The following is a 20,884-nucleotide window of genomic DNA, read 5'->3' on the forward strand; positions in this document are numbered from 1 at the left end:
CACTTCCAAGATTTTGTAACTAGTAAAAGAAATTTTGGACTGTTTTTAAGTCAAAGGTAAAAATCTGGCGTGCGGACAAAGCCCCTGAGATTTGACAAAGTGTCCTTCTGTGTTGAACCACAGATTACCGGGGTATCATTTATTAAATCTACAAAGCAGTTTTTATCTCAGTAGAAAAAATATGTATCTGGACCAATTTCTGCATGATAGAAATTCTAAGTGCCACACGTAGGGGAAAAATCTGCCTCGTAAACACCCCAGAGGAGGGGATGGTCCCAGGAGGTAAAATAACACCAGCATCTTTCCACATGGCTTCTGTAATGGGAACAACAGAGTATAATTAATTGCAAGTTGAAAATATTGTGCATAGAAGCTCTGGTCAATCAATCTGAAGTTACATCAGAGTCTTTAACCCTTAACTGTGCTTGGAACTGTAGATCTCTTGGCTGCAGAGAGCCTCTGGGGTTTATTTAAACCAGTCAGATAGTTGAACCAGGACTATCGCATGCACTAAATTGGGTCAAACACAGCTTGCTCCATCCAAGTCCTGAAAACCTTGGCTGGGTAGCTTGTACTAGGGTTACACTACCCTCCTGTGAGAGCTTTGGTAAAACATTAGTGTCTATTACACATTGGTGTATTAGGAAGTTCTGTTAGGACTTGGAAATTTCTATTTCTGTTTTAAAGCTTATGGCTTGGCTGTTCAAACTATAACTTTTCAATCCAGTTTAAACCCACAAAGCCTTTGCTATGTATTTTGAAATCTCTCCAGCAGCTGCTTCAATAGGTGATTGGACTGCCTCTCAGCCCCATCACATACGTAGAGATCTTAGGGTGCTAGAATGCCATGTTGCATTCCAAAGACATCCCATAATGACTAAAATAGCTTTTCTTTTCTTTTGTAGCACAAGAATGCCTTACATTTTTAATGTAGAAATGTCCTTTTCATATATTCCTATTTTCTATTTATTTATCCTTTTCCCCTGCCCTTTTCCAGGGCAGGTGCTTGATAAAAGAAGGGTTCTCTGCTGCCAGAATAGGAAATCATTTCTGTACAGAAATGAAGAAATTATTCAAGAGTCTTTTCTTTCCAGTCTCTCTTCCATTTTCCTATACCCCAAAAAAATGTTTCTGTTCATTTTGTTCTTTCAGGTGACAGTGCCTAAAGTTACCTAGTACTTACTTTCAGTCAAAGAAGCCAATGTGAAGCTGTGAGAATATGTCAATGAATTCTGCAGCATGTAAAATTTTTCACAAGACACATTCTGTAAAAGTAATTATACCTAATTATTTTAAATTGTTTTTCATTGTCAGGTTTAAGAGAGCTGGAGATAAAAATGCTAATGCTTAGGATTCCCTTATGTCACACACTTCAAAAAGACCTGTCACTTCTGCAGACACAGATGTATTATTTCAGAACTGCATCAGCTTTAAAAATGTAGTGTACTTTTCCATTAAGACACCACTTTCTTCCTTACTTTTTACTCTTTCTTTACATCAAGCCCTTATTACACTGCAAATTCTTGGTTTTTTTTTATTTTCCTTAGATATAATCCAGAATAATAGATCTTTTGTTGCTGATCTCTCCCTCACAAAAGCCAAATATGTTTGAATCTAAGCTTCCTTGATTCAAGTGGCACATAATAAAGAAAAATAATTGAAAAATGTTACTTATGTTGTAGAATCAAGAAACAAAAAAGCTAAGGCAAACCAAAGGCACATAAAGTGCTAATACCATTTATCATAGGGCTGCCTGTCAGAGGCAGGTCCCTGTAGAACACAGTGGCTCCTTAGCTAAGAATACAGAGGAGAATGTTTAGACAATGCTGTAAAATCTATGGAGCAAGCAAGGAGAGGATTGTAGCAAGGGTTAGCACACTTAGCTGTTATCTAACCAGCATGGATGTCAGCAATAAAGAAGACAAGGAGAAATTGATGTCATGTAGGCTGCAGCAGTCTATGCTGACCCAAACTGAACTCCATACTGTCATTACCATCTCCTGTGTGATCATGCAAGCCATTCAGATGGAAATTAGCATGGTTTTATTGCAATTCTGCAATTAACCTTTCATATGCAGTTAGACCTACAAAAGGAAACAGTTTCTGTGCTGAGGCTTCTGCCCCTGCTTTAAGGCTTCTGCCCCTATTTTGCAAAACTGGGAGAATGCATTTGAGCAGGTAGTAGGTGCTGAGAGTTGGCTCAATTTCTGGAGTGAGGAAGATGGCAGGAGAGGGGAAGGTACCACCTGTCAGGGACCACTTCTTGCTTTACTCAGATTTAAAAAGTGGAGTCTGGAAGTAAACCGTTCTACTCTTGCAGGCTGCTGCTTATTAGACAGAATGAAAATATAAAATACGTGTAGTAAATTACACCGCTTTTCTAAAAAATATAGTCCTCTTGATATCTTGCTCTTGCAAATAAACAATATTTTTTTTTAAAAAAGGTTTTAAGATATTGATTACCACTGTCGCTGCCTTCATGAGAATTTATTTGCAGAGTCTGAGTCAGAACTTTAATATATTAACTCTTAGGACTGAGAAAGAGTCATAAGAACTGAAAGACTTTATTTTGTATTTCTCTGATGGTAAGACCTGAGCAGGTGAGAACAGCATGGCAGAGGTAAGATTAATTTACTAACTATGCCATGCTGCGCACACTTAGACTCAAAGTTTTGCTAGCAACTTTAAAACTTACATTCTGCAAGGCTGTGTTGTGTGGGAGATTTTGGCATATTTTGATAATAAAGATTTCATTTTAAAGTCATCTCTATTGCTTATGGAGGAGAGTACTTATTTCTTTAAAAAGTTATGAATAGCCTGCCTGTAGTAGCTCAAAAGCTTTTTGGCATGATTTGGACTCCAATTACATAAAGCTGCAAAACAGGTTTTAGCTGACACCATAAAAAAACTCCTCATTACCATAAATATTATTGCAGGAACACCTGGGGTACTACTTATGGGTCAAGGCCCTCTTGTCTCCATTGCTGAATTAACAAAGGATAAAAAGGCTGCTCTTGCCCAAGAGGATGTTACAGTCTAAATATAAGATCAGAAAAGCTCCAACAGATGGGTTTAGACTGATGGAGCACAGGGAAGCAAAGAGGGCATAGATGGACCTGCTCTTTGCACTGAATGGACGACAGCACAAACGTGTCTAATTCCAAACTTAGCTGCAAGGCATTTAATAGCCTGGAAAAAGACAGTAACAGGCAGAATGCCTAAGGAGCAGTAATATTAAATACTGAAACTCTTTCTGCAGTGACACCATGAGCATTTCCTCAAAGAAGATGGTATTTGCATGATTTAAATGCTTTTGATTATGACCTTACAATTTTATTTCTTAAATTACCTATATGTTTAGATTTGTATTGTTTACCTATAATCTAAAAATTAAATTAACATTATACTATATTACCAAAAAAGTAGTTAATTTACTTATGCTACGATTTTTTTTTTTAGTGTAAAAACTCTAGGAAAATATAGTGGGTAGAACAAAGCAAGATAATTTTCAAAAAATGAAAAAGTGTTTTTCTTTACTCCAAATATGAGCATTAGAGCTGTTTGTAAACTATTCCTAGTAAAAATAAAACTTTTAATAAAAATAGTTAGCTATATTAAGTGCTTTGCATGTATTGCATTCTACTATTGCAGAAAGTTGATATTGAAAATTTCTTTGGACCTCATGATCTCCAAGGTCTTTTCCAACCTATTTGGTTCTGTGATTCTGTGATTCAATGATGTGAGGAAGCAGAGTAAACTGCTGACTTGCAAAAGCAAGAGGGATTTAAATCTCCCACATATTCAAACACTGCCATCTAACAAATTACTATTGAGAAGAGCTGTACTAGCTTATCACAGAGAAGAGTTTCAAGAACATTCCTTTCCTAAATGCACTGACTCTGATAAATGAGGCTGAAGGAAGTTATGACCTAGTTCTGCAGGAATGCAGGTGCACTGACCATGTATGCTGGAGCTTCTTTGCAACAATAAGTCTAGATGTTTAGAGAACTGTCATAAAATATCAAGAGGAATGTGTTCCTTTCAGGTCTGCTGAGTCAGCTCTTAAAATCCTTATACATAGCTCTTATATGTAATATAGACAGGTCTCTACCTTGGAATAAATGTATCTCCACTGTAAGGGGAATCTTTATTACATTATACTGTGAGACTGGTACGGAGGTGTATTGGAGTCTTCCTCATAAATATGAGGAGCAGATCTGTCTGATTTGTTTAGCCATCCACAGAATACCAGCTGCATGTTCCAGAGAAGCAATCTGCAGCATTATGAGACAGCAAGGCAGTGCAGGGGTGAGGGGGACAACTCACCCGGAGCCTTATGGAGGTGATAACCTCTGTGTTCCTGCAGAGCATTAGCTGGCTTTTTGGAGACTGTCTTGGAGCTCTGCCCAAAGGGATATCTCCCCCTAGTACCACTCCTTTCTTTCTTCTGTCATCAGAATAAACCTGACTTATAGGCATGAAGTAACTTCTCTTGAAAGACAATATTTTGCCAAATGGTGGAGAAGAAATGTAAATAGCTAATTCACATGAATTATCTACCAGCGTTAGATACTGACTGTGGGCTCTGACTGTGAAACCTTATCTGGGCTCTTCCTCAGGGATTTCTCAAGTAGAAGAAAAAGTAAAAATGCAAAATTTTATTTTGCAGACAAAAAAAGATAGGACATAATCTAGAAATTTTAAGATTTAATGCATCAACTGTAGTTAGATTCTGGCTAGAAATGTGCAGGACTTGAAATGCGTGAAGCTGTTGGTAATTCATGTACACTGTGTTTTGTAGAGCGTTTATATAGCATTTTGCATTAGGTGGAAGATATGCCAAACTCCACACTGTTCTAACTTGTTGCTAACTAAATATTTTAAAATATAGCTTTCCAACATTGTTTTCTAATAAAATGCTATAATTGCAAATATTTAATATCAGGACTTTTGCTCTACTATTTTTAAGCCATGAACATGCCCAGGAGTGATTAATCAGAGGCTTTTTGCATTATAATTCTTAGGGTGCCTTTACTGGAGTGGATTGCAAGCTTCTCATAAGAGGTACCTCTCCTTGCATTTAAGGCTTCCCAAAATGAAAATGTAAATTATTTAACAGACCACACCTTGGTAATGACAAGAAATTACTTCCTGCAAGGAAGTTTTGTCTATATCTCGAAGGTGGCAGCAATTTTACCATGAGAAAAGAGAAATGCTACTTTTTTATTCTAAGTAGAGATACTTGCAATTTAGACTTGAGTTTTATCAGATAATTAAGGCCTAATTTTCAGGTTTTCAGCACTTCTGTGGGCTCAGCTGTGTTTTTCTTGTTATAAGGAACATTGCAATTAGATGTTAGATTTTTTTTTCCTTTTTTAATTCCTTGATTGAGCTCCTCTTCCTACTGAAACTGATTCATTCATGGAGTATTTATTTCACCATGAAAGTTTAATTTTCATTGAAAACAATGGGTCAATATCTTGTTATGACTTTGTCAAATTAGATGAGTTAAAGCTCTGCAAAATGTTGGGGGTTTTTTATGGTGCCTTCCAAGTATACATTCAAGTAGAAATACAACAGCCAGTTTATTTACAAAAAGTATTTTTTAGCCTTATAAAAGAATTCACCTTTCAACTCAAATTAACTTTTTATAGACCTGACAGAGTTTAAGCTTGTATCTAAAAATGCTCTAACACAACAAGGAGTACACATGTTTGGAAAGTTCTATGGGTTTTGAAAGTATTTTAAAAACATCTGTCTCAACGTATGTCTCTAGATAGTCAAAAGCTTTCCCTAAGGATCTTGGGGATGATAGAGTTTCCTCCAGATTATTGTACCTGCAAAGGGTAAGGCAGACATTCAAAAGGAAACAGATATTAAGGTATTAATGCCACCTACCTGCCTTTGACTGCAGAGGTTTGTACATCTTGAATGTCCAAGAGCAATGAGCAGCACACAAACCTTTAGTTTTTAACTTTGTTTTTCTCTTCTGACTGAATTATGTCCAAGTTCAAATTTTCCCTGGATGATGTTGCAGATGCTCAAAAATCAGTGGCAAAATTCCCAAAGTTTGGTAGAAGATTACAATTTCATCTGATAGATGTTCAAAACTTGTTTTTTTTAATTTGATCCATAAAAAAAAAAAAAAAGTAGTTGCAAGGGTCTGAATTGCCAGCTTTATTAGGAGTGTGTTTGTGCCTTTGATTTTGGCTCATGACCATTTCTCACTTCATGTGCTAATTTGGGAAGAGATATAATAAAAATTCCATCCAGTTTCTCTGCAATGGAAATCAAATGGCATATTTATTGAATCTATCCATTCCTAATGTTCACCTGAATTCTAATATGACAATGATCATCAAAGTTGCTACTGGTGGAGCTATAATTTTAGTGAGATATCTCATCATGGTTCATTTCTGAGAATGATGTAGCTCTGAAATTCTCAGCTATTTTACTTGTAATTTTAAAATATTCCATTTTGTAATTTCCAGTGTTTGCAAGCTCCCCAAAAATATGCTGTTAATATTTTCACAGGGATCTTTAAATGACATACATATATATATAGCACCTACATGAAGGGATAGAATTTTTATTTATGGATTAGACTTTCAAGAGGTGAACATCTGAGATCTGAAATATGAAGTCTTATAAAATTTGTCCTCTCGCCTCTGAAGATTTTATCTGATGAATAGAAAGAGGCATAGAGTACTTGATGCAAAAGGGGTTATCTTTCTCCTCTTTGATTACATATTCAAGGGGATTTTGAGGTATTCGCTTTTTTTCTTACATATTGTCTGTAATGGGCACATTCAGCAAGTAAATGTATATAAACTTCCATATATGTCTGTAGAAAGTCTTGTGTAGTTTCCATCAAAGTAATATCCACATGTCTCACATTTTGGCACTTGAAAACCTAGCAACCAGAAGTCAAGTATAATCTGCTTGTACAAATTTAACATAGCCTTTCGTTACCTGGGTTAGCTGTTGTAACAATGCACCAGAAAGTTGCCAGGGATTATGACCTTGACATAGAAAAATGGGGGACAATACTAAAATAGACATAAATTAGATTTAAAAGTATACAGATAATGGGTTTCAAAGGAAAGAGAAAGGCAATGTTATGAAGTGTGGAGGGCAGATACCCCTGCCATGCATCGATCCAAAGCACTAATCCCCATCCTTGCTGCATGCATGGCAGTTCCAAGTCAGCACAGCTGGGCTCTGCTCCCAGGGTCACACAGGGCAGCCTTGAGAGTGTCTCTACCACAAGCACTTCATTCACAGGCAGTTGAGATAAAATTATGTTTTATATACGCCAAGTTAAACCTGTTTCTTTTCTACGTCATGGCAAAAATTTCCCTCCATAAAATTTGAATACTGCAGTAGTGTTCCTTTACTTCTGTAACACTACCAGTCTCATTCATAGCCATGTTATATCTTTCTAGTTTAAGGGAAAAAAAATCATTAAATTCATCATAGTAAAGAATATACTCTGATAAGCTAATTCAAAGCTAAAATAAGAGGTATTTAGAATAAATTATTTTGAAACTTTAACATTTTTAAGCAGTCTCAGTACTTGAGAAATATATTATTTTCTTTAGCATATTAGTTTTCTTTCTCGTTTTAGGTGTCCATTCTTTGCAGGAAAGTGTGTTAGCAGAATAAAGATCAAGGGAAATAGATTAATGCTAATTGTTCCTGATTGTCCTGCAGCCAGTATGGTTATGTCTGTTGTACTAATATTTCTCTACTCTAGTTTACATTTCATGCATTGCTAATTAACTTTTACTTATCTTGAATACCAGCTAATTTTCTTCAAATATAATCCTCTTGGCCAGAGCTGTCCCTTTGTACCCTGTTGACATATCATATAGATACACCTCTGGTTTCCTCTTACATGCTCATTTATTGTCTTCATTTTGAAAAAAGCATAAATTTGTGTCCTGTATTTTACTAGTGTGCAATTCTGTCATTTAAGCACATGTGCTGGAGCTTTGTTTTCACACTCTCACAACATGCAACTGTGTCATGTGTTCAGGACTGTGTTTTGGTCTTTCTTTTTTTCGGTTTGTTTTGGATGGGGAGGGAAAGGTTTGGTGGGGGGTGTGGTTAGTACCTTTTTTTTTTTCCTAATTTATGTGAAAGAAAAGCCTGATTCCTATTTTGCTTATTGACCCAGTTCAATAAGATCTGGCACATTTACTGTCCTTCAGAAGCAGTGGTATGATTGCTCTTGTCATCTCTGGGGTTCTTTAATCCTAAAACCATCTGCTCTGGTACCTGGGAGCCTCCCCTAACATGACAGGCAAAGCTCCACCATAAATCAAACCTGTAAACAAATGATCAGGTTTTGTGACAATGAAAGAGTAACAGCAATATTCCACAAGGTGAAATAGTAGGAATGATGCTGTTTGGTGTATTAATAGTCTGGGGGAAAACTACAAATGTTTTAGCAGGGAGAAGTTGCACATGTCAAAAACATTTTGGCTAGACAGGGATAAAAAAGGCTTTGAAGCTCTTGTGAAGAACCTGAGTAATCACCATGAGAACAGAGGCAATGATTATTCAATAATGCAGTCATACACACAAGAAGAAGTAAAATGATTTCATCTTCTTATACACCTTTAGATTCTGAATGTATTATATCAGTCAGCAACATCTAGAGAGTATTTGTGCAAAATTCTTTGGAAGCAATCTTAAAAATGAAGCTACTGTTTTAATGTCTAATGAATAATAATTAGGGTTTGATATGGTAAAATGTATTCATTTTGCTGTTGTAAAAAAATCTCATCTCAAATACAATATTAGCTCTGGCCTCCCTCTTCAAATGAACTTTAGCTATGAAACATTCTGAAGAAGCCACAGAGACAGTTGAGGGAAGTGATTTGGACATCTAAAATCACAGAAACTGTAATCACAGGTGCTTTTACCTAAAAAGAAGGAAATTCACCTACTTACTCTCTCTTAGCAACTGTTCTGCCTTAAGGTTTATTTTGTGGAGGTTAATACAAAGAAACATACAGATGGATACAGCTGGGAATCTTGGTTCATTGAGATCAATAGAAACTTGGACTATTTTTCCCCCATTTAAAATGGAAATATGAGATGTTTATTTGCAGATCAGAGGGTGCTGGTATGTGATGAAAAGGAGGTGTGCTTTGCTGTGCAAACCTACAGCTCCTGGCTGCCTGACTCTAGATCTGAAATTAGGAGCCACCAGCAATGATCAGGGACTACTGCAGTGGGAACCAGCACAGCTCTCAGGCTACACAGTGATTTTAATTTAAAAATGCATTCCAGTGATGAAGGATCTAATTTTTCTTGTATAGTTTTTATCTTCTCCTTAATGACACTTAACTGCAACACACATTAGTAGTCATAGGACAGTGACTTCTGTGTTGAAACTTACAATCTGTTTATATCAGAAGGCTGCATGTGCTCCAGTTCAAGACATTTTTCTATTATTATTTCTTTTCAGTTGAGTCAGAAAAAACAAAACTCGGCCTCAGACATACTCCTTAAATATAATCCTCACTAAATACGATCCACAGTGTCCTTTCGTTAACTCCAGCATTTCTCACTACATATTCTCTTTTTCTACTATCAGCTTAGTATTGCTTACTCTCTCTCTTCACTAACATGAAAGGGCCAGGTATGGTCTGGCCCTGAATGAGGTTGAAATGCTGTTTAAACATCCAAAAAAGTGGTTATGTGAGAGCAGATAGGCTTTTATACCTTCGTATTTCCCCTAGGAATACTTCAAGTCCCTAAATTTGGTATGGAATCATACTGAGAGAAGCTCAGCCTTTGTCTCATACTTTTCTCTTTTAGCATCATCACTGCTATTGCTTTCAGACATTCAGGCATGCTCTCAGAGGTACTCCTTATGAGGTACCTCTTTATTCTTCCTGACACTGTGGTGTAGAATAAACTAAAGACTTTGGGCCTTTTTTTAACTGGAAAAGAAAATGTTTCTCTTATTATCTATAGTTAGTTAATGCATTAGAAAATGCAATTAATTTCTAAGTTTTTGAAGTACCAGACAGTATATTTTGGTAGGTTAAGTGTCTGGCATAAAAGGAAAATCTAAGTAGTAGCATAGAATGAAGCTATAAATTATAGGGAGTATTGTACATACTCAATGCAGAGAAAGCACCAAGCCAGGGGAAGGACTGATTTTCTGGATGTCTAGTAAATGAAATAATGTTATTTACATCCAGTTTAAAAGTATGTCATCTATGGAGGTTTAAATGCTTTTTTAGGCTTGTGCTGATACTTGAGCACTTCCCAGATATAAGTAAATGAAACTCAATACAGATTCTTACAGCAATTTTCAAAGAAGCCTAATGGAGCTAGATATCCAATTCCTATTGACTTTTCCAATGGGACTTGATTACTTAAGTGCTCTTTTTCCCTTTGAAAGGCCTTCCTCTTAATTATGCTAATTGGTGCTTTAAAATGTTTTCAAAGTCAGAGAGCTGTGCCTAGACAATGCTAATTCTGGACCAGACAAGATTCATAATGCTAAATTCTAGGAAGCTCCCTCTGACTACAAGGTATATTTACTTTTCTCTTCTTCCCTGAGGGCAGAAATTAATTACTCAAGCTTGCCAGAGAATCTGCTGAGAGCAGAACAGGAACTGAAAAGGCACTAGTCAGTGATGCTACCTCATGAATATTTCCATTGGCTGATGGAAGTATTTACACCCAACCCTACCTTGCCTCCACCCTGAAACTGAAAATAAAAAAAAATAATGCAGTGCTATCAGCAAATATGGGAAGTACAGTTGATCTGGCAGATATTGCAGCATTCTATATACTCTGGCTGAAACATCACTTTATATAATTTTTTCAGAAGTTCCTGATTAGGATAATCTCTGCCAGCCAAAATAGAAATGAGAAGGTGCAAACATGGTCTTATCTACAAGTCAGAGAAATACATTCTTGGGGTTTTTCCTTTCAGACATACATTTTCTCTTCCAAGTCTAAATCTCTAAATAAATTTACTTCACAGCTTTTCTTTACATTGTGGACATTATTTTAGCAATCATTAAGAATTGCTAATCATTGCTAGCTGCTACTGTTTTAGCTCAGTGATAAGCCATATATCCTACTGAGGGGATGAATTGTGTGACCTTCAGTTATACCACAGAACTAGACACTGAATACTAAACTCATCTCAAATACTGGTATCTTGGCCAGAAGTGTTTGCTAGAAATTGTAAAATTATTATATTGGTATTTTGGTAGTAGAATATTTGTAGAAATATTATAGAGACTTCTACTGATTGACAAAATATTTTTGCATATTTTTGTACCTTATTTTACTAGGAGTCTGAATCCTTTAAGAGCAATAATGTTTCAGTAGGGTTGGATGAAAACCTTGAACATAAAGTGAGTTGTAAAGAAGAAACCAATTCACATATATCTCTCAGTTAAAGAATGCAGTCATCCACCTTTCCTGGATAGAACTGGAAATGCATGAAAAGTGAGAAAAATGGAAATAGGCTGAGAATCAGTGGATTTTAGAACACTCAGAGGCAGGAGATTTTCTCCTAAAAGGCATATCAGCTACAGTTCTTTAAAATAACTTAAAAAAACTTCAGTTTTGCAACTGAAACAATCTTGAGCTGATCTTGAAATTTATGATTGTATTGCTTTACACTAGGTTTAGATAGACCTTTTTTAACTTTGTTTCCTCTCTGCCAGAGATTTTCTTAGGTTTTTATTCTATGTTCTTTAATGTTTGTGATTACATTCCCTACTATAAAAATATAGGAATTAAATCTGCCATACAAAGGACCATGCTACTGTTGGGGAAATGTAATGTAATCTCAGAAAAACAGTAGTGCACAGAATGCTGGTATTGACTCAGCTAGGCTTCTTTTTTTTTCTTTTTTTTTTTTTTCCCATTTTGCTCTACTTTCATTTTAAATAATTGGGAGCCACAAATATAGAATAGCCCCACTTGATTAATACTATCTATCCAGGCAAAACCAAGTGAATTTTCATATGCTTTCCTGTCTCTTAGCAAGGTAAAACATCCTACTCAGGACTGTCATTGTATGAAAATGCAGATTGCTTTCATTTATGCTTTTGATCAAATTCCCTGTCCTGCACAGACTGGATCAGTAGGGCCATTGGCTAGACCTTGCTGTGCCATTAGCCAGCCCTTCTCCAGAGCTTTCTCTGGAGAACAGCATGCCAGAAAGCATGGAACTGAGCACTGGAGCAACCATGGTTCAGCAGGTCTACTCTAGATGTTAAATTCCTACAGACTTTTTTCCCAACTTGATTGGAAGTGCTGGGACAGATACTCTAAATCTACCCCGTACTTTTGCAGACATTCTGTGCAATGAGATTTCCCCCAGTTCATATTTGGATTCATCCAAATGGATGCTGACTGAAGTGGAGAGAGAATAATCTTCAGGAGGTGATTCAATCTGTCAGGTCCCAGCTTACAAAAGGGGGAGCCCCAAAAGAATTTTTATAAAAATATAACTCTGTCAGCATTATTTTCTTTTGGCATTTCTCCCTGAAAATTGGGAGATTCCAAATCTCCCAAGCAAGCTGTTTAACAGGCAAAACTGGGCACACAAATAGATTTTTATCCTTCTTTTTTTCTCCAATCTTGATTTTTGTGAAGCATTGTATTTATCTAATTCATTCAGGTTGTGTTTTCCAGCTGGATATCTTTTCCTGCATTATTGCTTTGGGGTTGTTTTGTTGTTTTTTTCAAATATCTAAGGCAGTAGCTAATTCTGCTTTCTCTGGCACACATAGACCCATTTATCAAAATGAAAGGAAAAATTTAATGAACAATTTAGAAAATACTTACTGAAGCATGTTTTGAAAATTAATTCTGGTTTGTAAGTTATGTTTAGTTCTTTGAATCTTTTCTACTGTAAAAAGAAACATGTGAAAAGCTCTGAATATGTAATTACTATTATAATGATTTAGTCTTAGAATGTCAAAAAGCTTTCCAAGCATTAGTTAATGGAAAGAATCAAAAGATGTTGCATTGTTACTGCAGTGCTATTAGGTGAAGATTTTTTTCTTTTTAGTGACTTAATGGAGGTTATAAATTATATCATTAGACTTGTAATATGCAATTCAAAACCACTTGATTTCAATGCAGAAATGCAATTCTTATCATAAAAAATTGCACATAAAAATAAATATCCCAGAGACACAATACTTAATGTGCTGCATAAATTCCCACAGTTTAATGTTCTCATGGAATTGTGTGGAGAATATAGTGTTTTTAAGTAGATTTGTGGGGGTTTCTAGAACTGTTTTTTTAGTATAATGTAAATTCTTCACGGTGTTGTCAGTATTACTAAAAAGTAACTCTTTTTATGCTTTCTTTTGCAGGTTGGCTTCATGAACTAGGAAAACGAATTGAATCTCCTTATTATGAGAATAATACACTTGGAGGCCCATCAATCAGAAGTGCCTATATAGCTGCCCTATATTTCACTCTCAGCAGCCTCACCAGTGTTGGCTTTGGAAATGTTTCAGCCAATACCGATGCTGAAAAGATCTTCTCCATTTGCACAATGTTGATTGGGGGTAGGTACAATTAAGTGTCATTTAAAACCTTTTCAAGGAGTAGGAAAAAGTCAAATAAAAGCTGAAATTTTGCTAAGTTTCTTTAAAGAAACCACAAACAAACACAGTGGAAAGCTTAATAAATTTAATTTAAAATGGCAAAAGAAGGAAAAAACTTTGTTTGGTTTACACTAGATAAACTCTCTCAAGCAGATATATTTCTAACCTTTTGTTCACTTATGGTGATGAAAGACAGTGTTGCCCACTGAAATGCAAGTTCACATTATTAACAGTGGAAGTGGCCCACCCATGTGTTGGGGATTTCAGTCACTTGTGGCAAACACTTTTCCAGACAGCCAGGTATGATGAGCACACCAGCTGCAGCTCCATCCCCACAGCAGCCCTGGGAATGGTCATGAGGGGAGGTGGGCAGCCCACAAGACAAAGTGTCTGTGAGCTGGTGTGTATCCTCATCTGAAGCACCAGACCAGAGAGAGGGACAAGACAGAGCCAGGAGACTGGTGAGCCTTAGCATTAAAAAAAGGTCATTCAATTATCATTGATAAAACCTTGATTCAGAATTGAATCAGAATGCAATTTTTTGTTATATTTGGAGCTCTTAGTAACATTTTTATTTATGCTGATTGCCTAGTTGTACTGTTGGAGTTAGCTATGCGCTCATTCATGATCCCCTTCCTTCTGCTGAGGCACCTGGGTACAATAAGCAGAGATTTGTGAGCCAAGTCCTTTAGAGAAAGTACCAGAAGCTCTGTCTTTTTGTTCTTCTTCCTCCCATAAAAAATCGGATGTGCTATTTCATGATGTGTATATAACACAGCTCAAAGATGTCACACTGGCCATGAAGGGTAAAAGCAAGTCACTGCTAGAGTACTCTGTCCTCCCTTTTTCTTTCTGCTGGCTTAGTTTTTCTGGAAATACTAGTAGGTGTTTCTCCAGGGCTAGTCAGTAAAGCCCTGGGTGTCAGCTTTGCACAATAAATTCTCCTGGCAACAATAAATTGGAAATTTGACACTTGAAAGTCAGGGAACATGATGAATTACCTGTAAGCTGTATATTTGCAGCATCAAGTGGTAAAATAATTTTTCAATGAATCATTTTCATTTTCCTCAGTCCTGAAAATGAGAGGCAATAATATAACAAACCATCCAAGAATGAAATAATTTTAGTTTTTGCAATGTCACAAAACCATAAGCAGCTCATTAATTTCTTTTGGTGGTTGCATAAAATTATAGTTTTAAAATACACTGTGGTCTCTGTTCTTTGGGGATTTCAAGAAGCTTTCATTTCTATCAAGAAATCAAGAGATCTCTTGTATAAGGCAGTGATGAATATTTAATTCACTTTAATATGGCAGAGCTTTCATAAATATAATAGAGTAGAATATAGAAGTATCCTATACATTTATTTAGTCGAGTTATAACAATTTCACATGTATTTCTTGTAATATGCTTGTACATTGAATAAATTGTGAAGAACTAGTCAGGTGAGTGGAGTAAGAAGGAACTGATGACTGAAAGGTGAAGTTGCTTAAAGGCAAGCAGGTAGGAGAATGGATTTATATCTCCAAAGGTCCAGTGAACAAGATATGTCCAGGTAAAAAAAAGCAGAGCAGAGCTGCCAATTTGCAGCTATTTTCTTGAGGAATTATATTTTAGATACTATTGAGGAAAATCAAGGAAACATGAAAGAGTAGAATGATACTGTGAAGATTGGTGAGCATGCCTTAGAAAACTCAGTTAGGAATAAAGTGCCAATCTGTATGCTTAGGGACATTATGCCTCATCACTTCTTAAAACCTATTTTAGTGTATCTTTTTGGCTGATATTTAATTTTTGAATTTCCTAATAGAAAGTGATGTTCTGAGAAAAACTGGTGCAAGTTTTTCAGACTTTTTGATCAAGCCATTAGTTAATGAAATTTCAGGTGTAATGGATAGGGTGACTTAGTTTAATGGCAGTTTTTTCTGTATCTCTTTAATGTACGACACTACAAACTGAAAAAAAATGAAGTAAATTTACTTAAACCTTGAAAAAGTTAAAGACAGAAAAAAAAAGTGTAAACTTAACAAATAAATTATATATAGAATACCTTTTTCATATTTACTGGCCTCTTCGCATTAATTTTTCTTTTGCATAAATTTGAAATTTAAATTTTTAACAAGTCGTATTCTGAAGATAAAAGATCTTGTTCAATACAGTAAGTCTTCTTAAAGTTTGAGAGAAAAATTACTTATTAAAATGTAACCAGAATTCCGAGGACACCCAGCATCTCTAAAATATTGATCAGATCTGCCCTCTAGCAGGTGATTATACCATATTCTCTCTTATACTCTCCATGTTCTTTCAGCAAATAATGTGTATTTTTGTATTTAAGAGATTGGAGGCCCACTCTAGTAGCTCCAGTCTTATATGGGATCAGAGGTGTTCCTCTGTTCCCTAAGCAAAATGTGATTTAAAGTATCTATTAAAATAAAGGCCACTGCATGAAATACAGTTCCTAGAAGTTTTGAACTTGTCCTACTTGAGTTTAGACAGAGGCGTAATCAGTTTCTTACAGAAAGTAGGGTAAGTGTATGATTATTTGATAAAGAATTCTAGTGCCTGTCACAGCCAAGAAGAGCTTGTCATTATGAGAGGCAGTTGCCTTCCAATGTACATAGGCAAAGACAGATTCTACCACAATAATAAAATTCTAGATGATATTTGTGCCTGTCATAACGTCACTGAGATCTCTACACTGTCCAGCTCCTAACCTTGGAGTCTGATGAGGGACTTGCATCACATGTGAGTCTTATATTTGTATTCATACACCACTTAACGCTCTATTCCACCCGCTTTTTAAACTGACTATTGCATCCTTAAAGAGGTTACACTATTTCTTTAACCTATTTATCTGTGTCTGGCTGAATTGTTTCAGGCCTAGCTGTCATATTTCTAATATAATATCCTATATCTAGTATTACACCAGTCCCTCACATTTTGTTGCTCTAGCTTCTGACATTAATGACTTAGCAATTCACTGCACCATCATGAGCAGCACCTAGCTGAAATAGCTGATTATTTTTAGAAATAAATTTCCAGTTAGGCTTACTATTTTTACTACATCCATAATCCTTTTTTTTTTCCTGCTATTTCTACACTGCAGTTCTTTATCTATTTTTCTGCACTCCCTTCACAATAAGGACATAGGTATTGTTATTAGCTCCTTTGCATTTTTCTCAGCCTGTAAAAGTTTTCTAACGCTCCAAACTACAGAATTTTCTATTGCTACCAGTTAAAAGTGCATAATTTTCTCCTCCTGTTACCCCTTGTCTCTTCTCACTCACATTTGACTTCTGTAAAGTGACATACAAGGTCAACAACTTGTTTGTCTTGTTTATAAACCACTTCCTTTGTCACTCTGAGAAGTCCATCTGCTTTCTTTCAAGCACCATAAAGACAGATGTTCCTTTAGAGAAACAATCGAGATTTCAGTAATTTTTTTAATAAACAATTTATAGATGTGTATGTTTTATACATCAGATCAATATCACATGAAGACAATTTAGCAGTAATTCTTCCAACTCAAATGAGCAAACACATTTCTGCACAGACGAACCCAGGTGACCTATATCTGTAAATATTTCTTCAACTTTGCTTCCGGTCTTTTTATTCCCAAGCCAATCACTAATTGCAGACAAACTCCAGGATGTCAGAATGATTTTAACAATAACTAACCCTGTCAAGCAACATAAAAAAAATCAGATTGTCTCTTTGAATATTTCTTTTACCCTGAATTTCTGCTTTACAACAGGGCTTTTTTCTGACTTTTTAAAAATATCTCCCCCAGAATATGATACATTTTTAAATGTTATTTACAACCTCATTCTGCTACACATGGTCCCCATTAGTAATTGCTTTTATGTATATGAGTTCTCTGAAATCTATTACATTCTGTGTAGTTTCCAACTGCCCATTTGAGTCTAGTTTCCATACTGATTATTAGTATCTCATTATTTTCTGAGCATACCTGCCTTCATGTGTTCCTTCCTGTGCTTTTTGCAAAGAACTGTAGTGACAGCACAAATGGGAATGGTTCAAACTGAGAGTAGGTTTAGATTAGATATTGGGAGAAATTCTTTACTATGAGGGTGCTGAGGCTCAGGAAGATGTTGCTCAGGGAAGTTGTGGATGCCCCATCCCTGGCTGTGTCCAAGGCCAGGTTGGGTGAGGCTTTGAGCAACCTGGTCTAGTGAAAGGCATCCCTGCCCTTGGCAGGGTGATTGGAACTAGATGATCTTGAAGGTTCTTCCCAACCCAAACCATTTTTGATTCTAGGATTCTGTGTTCTGTTTTCCTTTTCTCTTAGATTATGAACTTTGTTTGACTTAATTCTTTTGTTAGGTACCCTGACTAGATAGAATAGGTTGTTGTTCTACCCTGTCCCACGACGGTGATTCGTAGTGTCTCAAACACCAGAAATTAATAATCATATTAATACTACAGTATTAATATACCATTACTCAAGGAGTTTTATATTCAAAAGCTTTCTTATATCTCTCAATCAGGAAATTTTTGCTCTGTGAAGATGCTGTTTATTTTCTGTGTTAAATTTTGTTGATCAACAAATCACTCCACATTGTATGTACTTTCTATGCTTCCTAGCTCTGATGCACGCCTTGGTGTTTGGCAATGTGACTGCCATAATTCAGAGGATGTACTCCAGATGGTCCCTTTATCACACAAGAACCAAGGATTTGAAGGACTTTATACGGGTCCATCACCTGCCACAGCAGCTAAAGCAAAGGATGCTTGAATATTTCCAAACCACGTGGTCTGTCAATAATGGAATTGATTCCAATGAGGTAACCAAATGAGGGGGGATTTGTGTTTGATTGTTTTGACTATGAACTATGACTATGAGTCAAGGAGGGGGGTAATTTTTCTTTTGTTGTGCTGTGTTTTGTGTGAAGTTACATAGCAAAGAAAACCATGCCTAAAAATAAACCTGGATTATCCCAGGAAGAGGGTACACAATTGAAAAAGCAGGTTTAAAACATCAAATAATATAGTAAAATTCAGTCGTCTGTGATTCTTAAATGCTGAAGAGGCATTCACCAGAAACCTTTTAGATGATGCCAGCAGAAATGCTATAATGAATATTTCTATCTTTCACTAAACTAAATATCTACATGGGGATTTTAGGTCCTTTTTTAGGATTTCAGGAGGGACTATGATGACCTTTCTTTCCTCCTTCATCTTATTCATTGCAATACTGTAAACAAATTATTTAGGCTGTTTTTTTATGTTATTTATATCACTGCATTTTTAAATATTTCACAGTGTAACTTGAGAGTGAAATCAAAAGACATATTTCTGGTGGTGTCTGAGCTTGCTTGTTTTAAATTACTTATCCAGTGTTACAGTACTGCAGGAAAAATAATGGCTTATCTCTGCTAGAGTGTTACTTGAATGGAGCACTCCCTTTAGGTTTCTTGTTATCTGTGTTATAAAACTCAGTGGTCTCTAAAGATAATGTGGAAATTAGCAGAAAGATTCAGGGTTTGGAACATTCTTTTCCTGGTAAATTCTTTTTGTGTTGTGCACAGCACAAAGAATGGGATTTTCAACAGCATCTTAGCAACAGAAGGAGCTTAGTAAGATTTACAAAGGTACAAAAATTACTTAGATGTCAAAGCTTTCCTAGATGTGGTTAATGATCACCTTCAGCTTTTGTACCTCTGTACCTTTAGTCACACTGAAAGTGAGTGACTGCTGTACTACAACGACAGCTCCTGGAGAGACCATCAGTCTTTCATTATTTCCCTCCTATGGACAAAGCACCTTGTCTGAGCCCCCCTGGTCAAGCATTGGCTGATTGCACTGTTCAGATGCCACATCCCCTCAAACTACAAACAAAATTATATTTGTGGGCTTGCAGCTTGGAAGGAAAAAGTGAGACCTCATGGTCTTTTAGTTTCCATAGGTTCTTCCATTGAACATGCACCTGGTCTCCATTCCTTTCCCACCCCTCCTTCAGTGTCCAGTTACATTATTAAAAAATGAAAATAACATGAAAATTTTTAGTTATCCCTCTTGCAGTGGTTTTACTATAGAAGAAGTAATATTACATAGTGGTGAATTTTATAGAATTGTCTGTTTTCATTGTATATGTCACTGTATACAATGATATACCTAAGCAGCCTATTGTGTTCTATCACAGAGAAGAACTTGGATGAAATTAAATTGTGTATTAGAGGGAATTCATACAAACAGCATTGTTGACCTTTTGTTCCTGGGTTTTTTATTTTTTTGGTGAGGCTTTCTGAGATTTTTTTTTTGGTAGTAAAAAGGCATATATTTATTCATGTTTTTCCTGGAATTTATTGGTGTTAAAATTTGTTAAAATAACACATCTCATCAAGGGGATAAGAAAAATCAAAGGGAATTATTTCCAAAAGTAATGTGCAGCTCCACTAAATCAGGCCACTTCTGCAAAAGTGGAAACAAATAATTTTACAAATTTTCTCTTTTTCATTATTTTTTTTCCTTCTTTCGGACAGCTTTTAAAAGACTTCCCAGATGAGCTGCGTTCAGACATCACCATGCACTTGAACAAGGAGATTTTGCAGCTTTCCCTTTTTGAGTGTGCCAGTCGTGGTTGCCTCAGGTCTCTGTCTCTGCACATCAAAACCTCCTTCTGTGCTCCTGGGGAATACCTCCTCCGGCAGGGAGATGCCCTGCAAGCGATCTACTTTGTATGCTCAGGTTCCATGGAAGTCCTGAAGGACAGCACTGTGCTGGCAATCCTTGGTATGTTCACAATCATAGACTCAAAGAGGAAGAATTGTGCCCCAGTGTGTCCTAATTGTCTGATGAGAAAGAATCTGTTTAGTTTTAATCTGCAATACCTATTCCATGTACACTCCTGGGTTTTTTTTGTTTGTTTGTTTGTTTGTGTTTTGTTTGTTTGTTTGTTTTAAATTTAAACTTCCGTATATTTTGACATAAGGATCTTTCAATTGACAGATCATTAGCTGTGCAATATTTCACTTCTGGTTTCCTTATACTTATTCTCTCTTCTTTTCATGTCTTGTAAACTTTTGACACAACTTGCTGCTTTCTGCTATATTTGGTGGTGGTACTGACAGCTCAAAGAACATTGGTCATCAGTTCCTAAATCTTTCATGAAAATTAGTGGTTGGGCAATGCTCCCACTAATGCTCCCAAATGAAAGAAAGCAGTAAGAGCCTACTTTTTCATTCTTTGGCACTTGCCTATGAACACCCCTTGCAAAAAAGGCCATGTGGTAAAAAACATGAATTGTTGGCTCTG

At 36.1% G+C, this 20,884-nt stretch overlaps 1 protein-coding gene across 1 annotated transcript in view; it reads left to right on the plus strand.

The window, feature by feature from the left end:
• The window catches only part of KCNH8 (potassium voltage-gated channel subfamily H member 8), a 174,966-nt gene that overhangs the window by 116,429 nt on the left and 37,653 nt on the right, over positions 1 to 20,884 (plus strand). The window contains exons 8-10 of the mRNA XM_053979069.1: positions 13,374 to 13,571; positions 18,215 to 18,414; positions 20,113 to 20,362. Coding sequence (XP_053835044.1) covers positions 13,374 to 13,571; positions 18,215 to 18,414; positions 20,113 to 20,362 — 648 coding nt within the window. The remainder of the gene's footprint in view (positions 1 to 13,373; positions 13,572 to 18,214; positions 18,415 to 20,112; positions 20,363 to 20,884) is intronic.

The sequence above is a fragment of the Vidua macroura genome, chromosome 1 (assembly GCF_024509145.1).
Source record: "Vidua macroura isolate BioBank_ID:100142 chromosome 1, ASM2450914v1, whole genome shotgun sequence".
Lineage (NCBI taxonomy): Eukaryota > Metazoa > Chordata > Aves > Passeriformes > Viduidae > Vidua > Vidua macroura.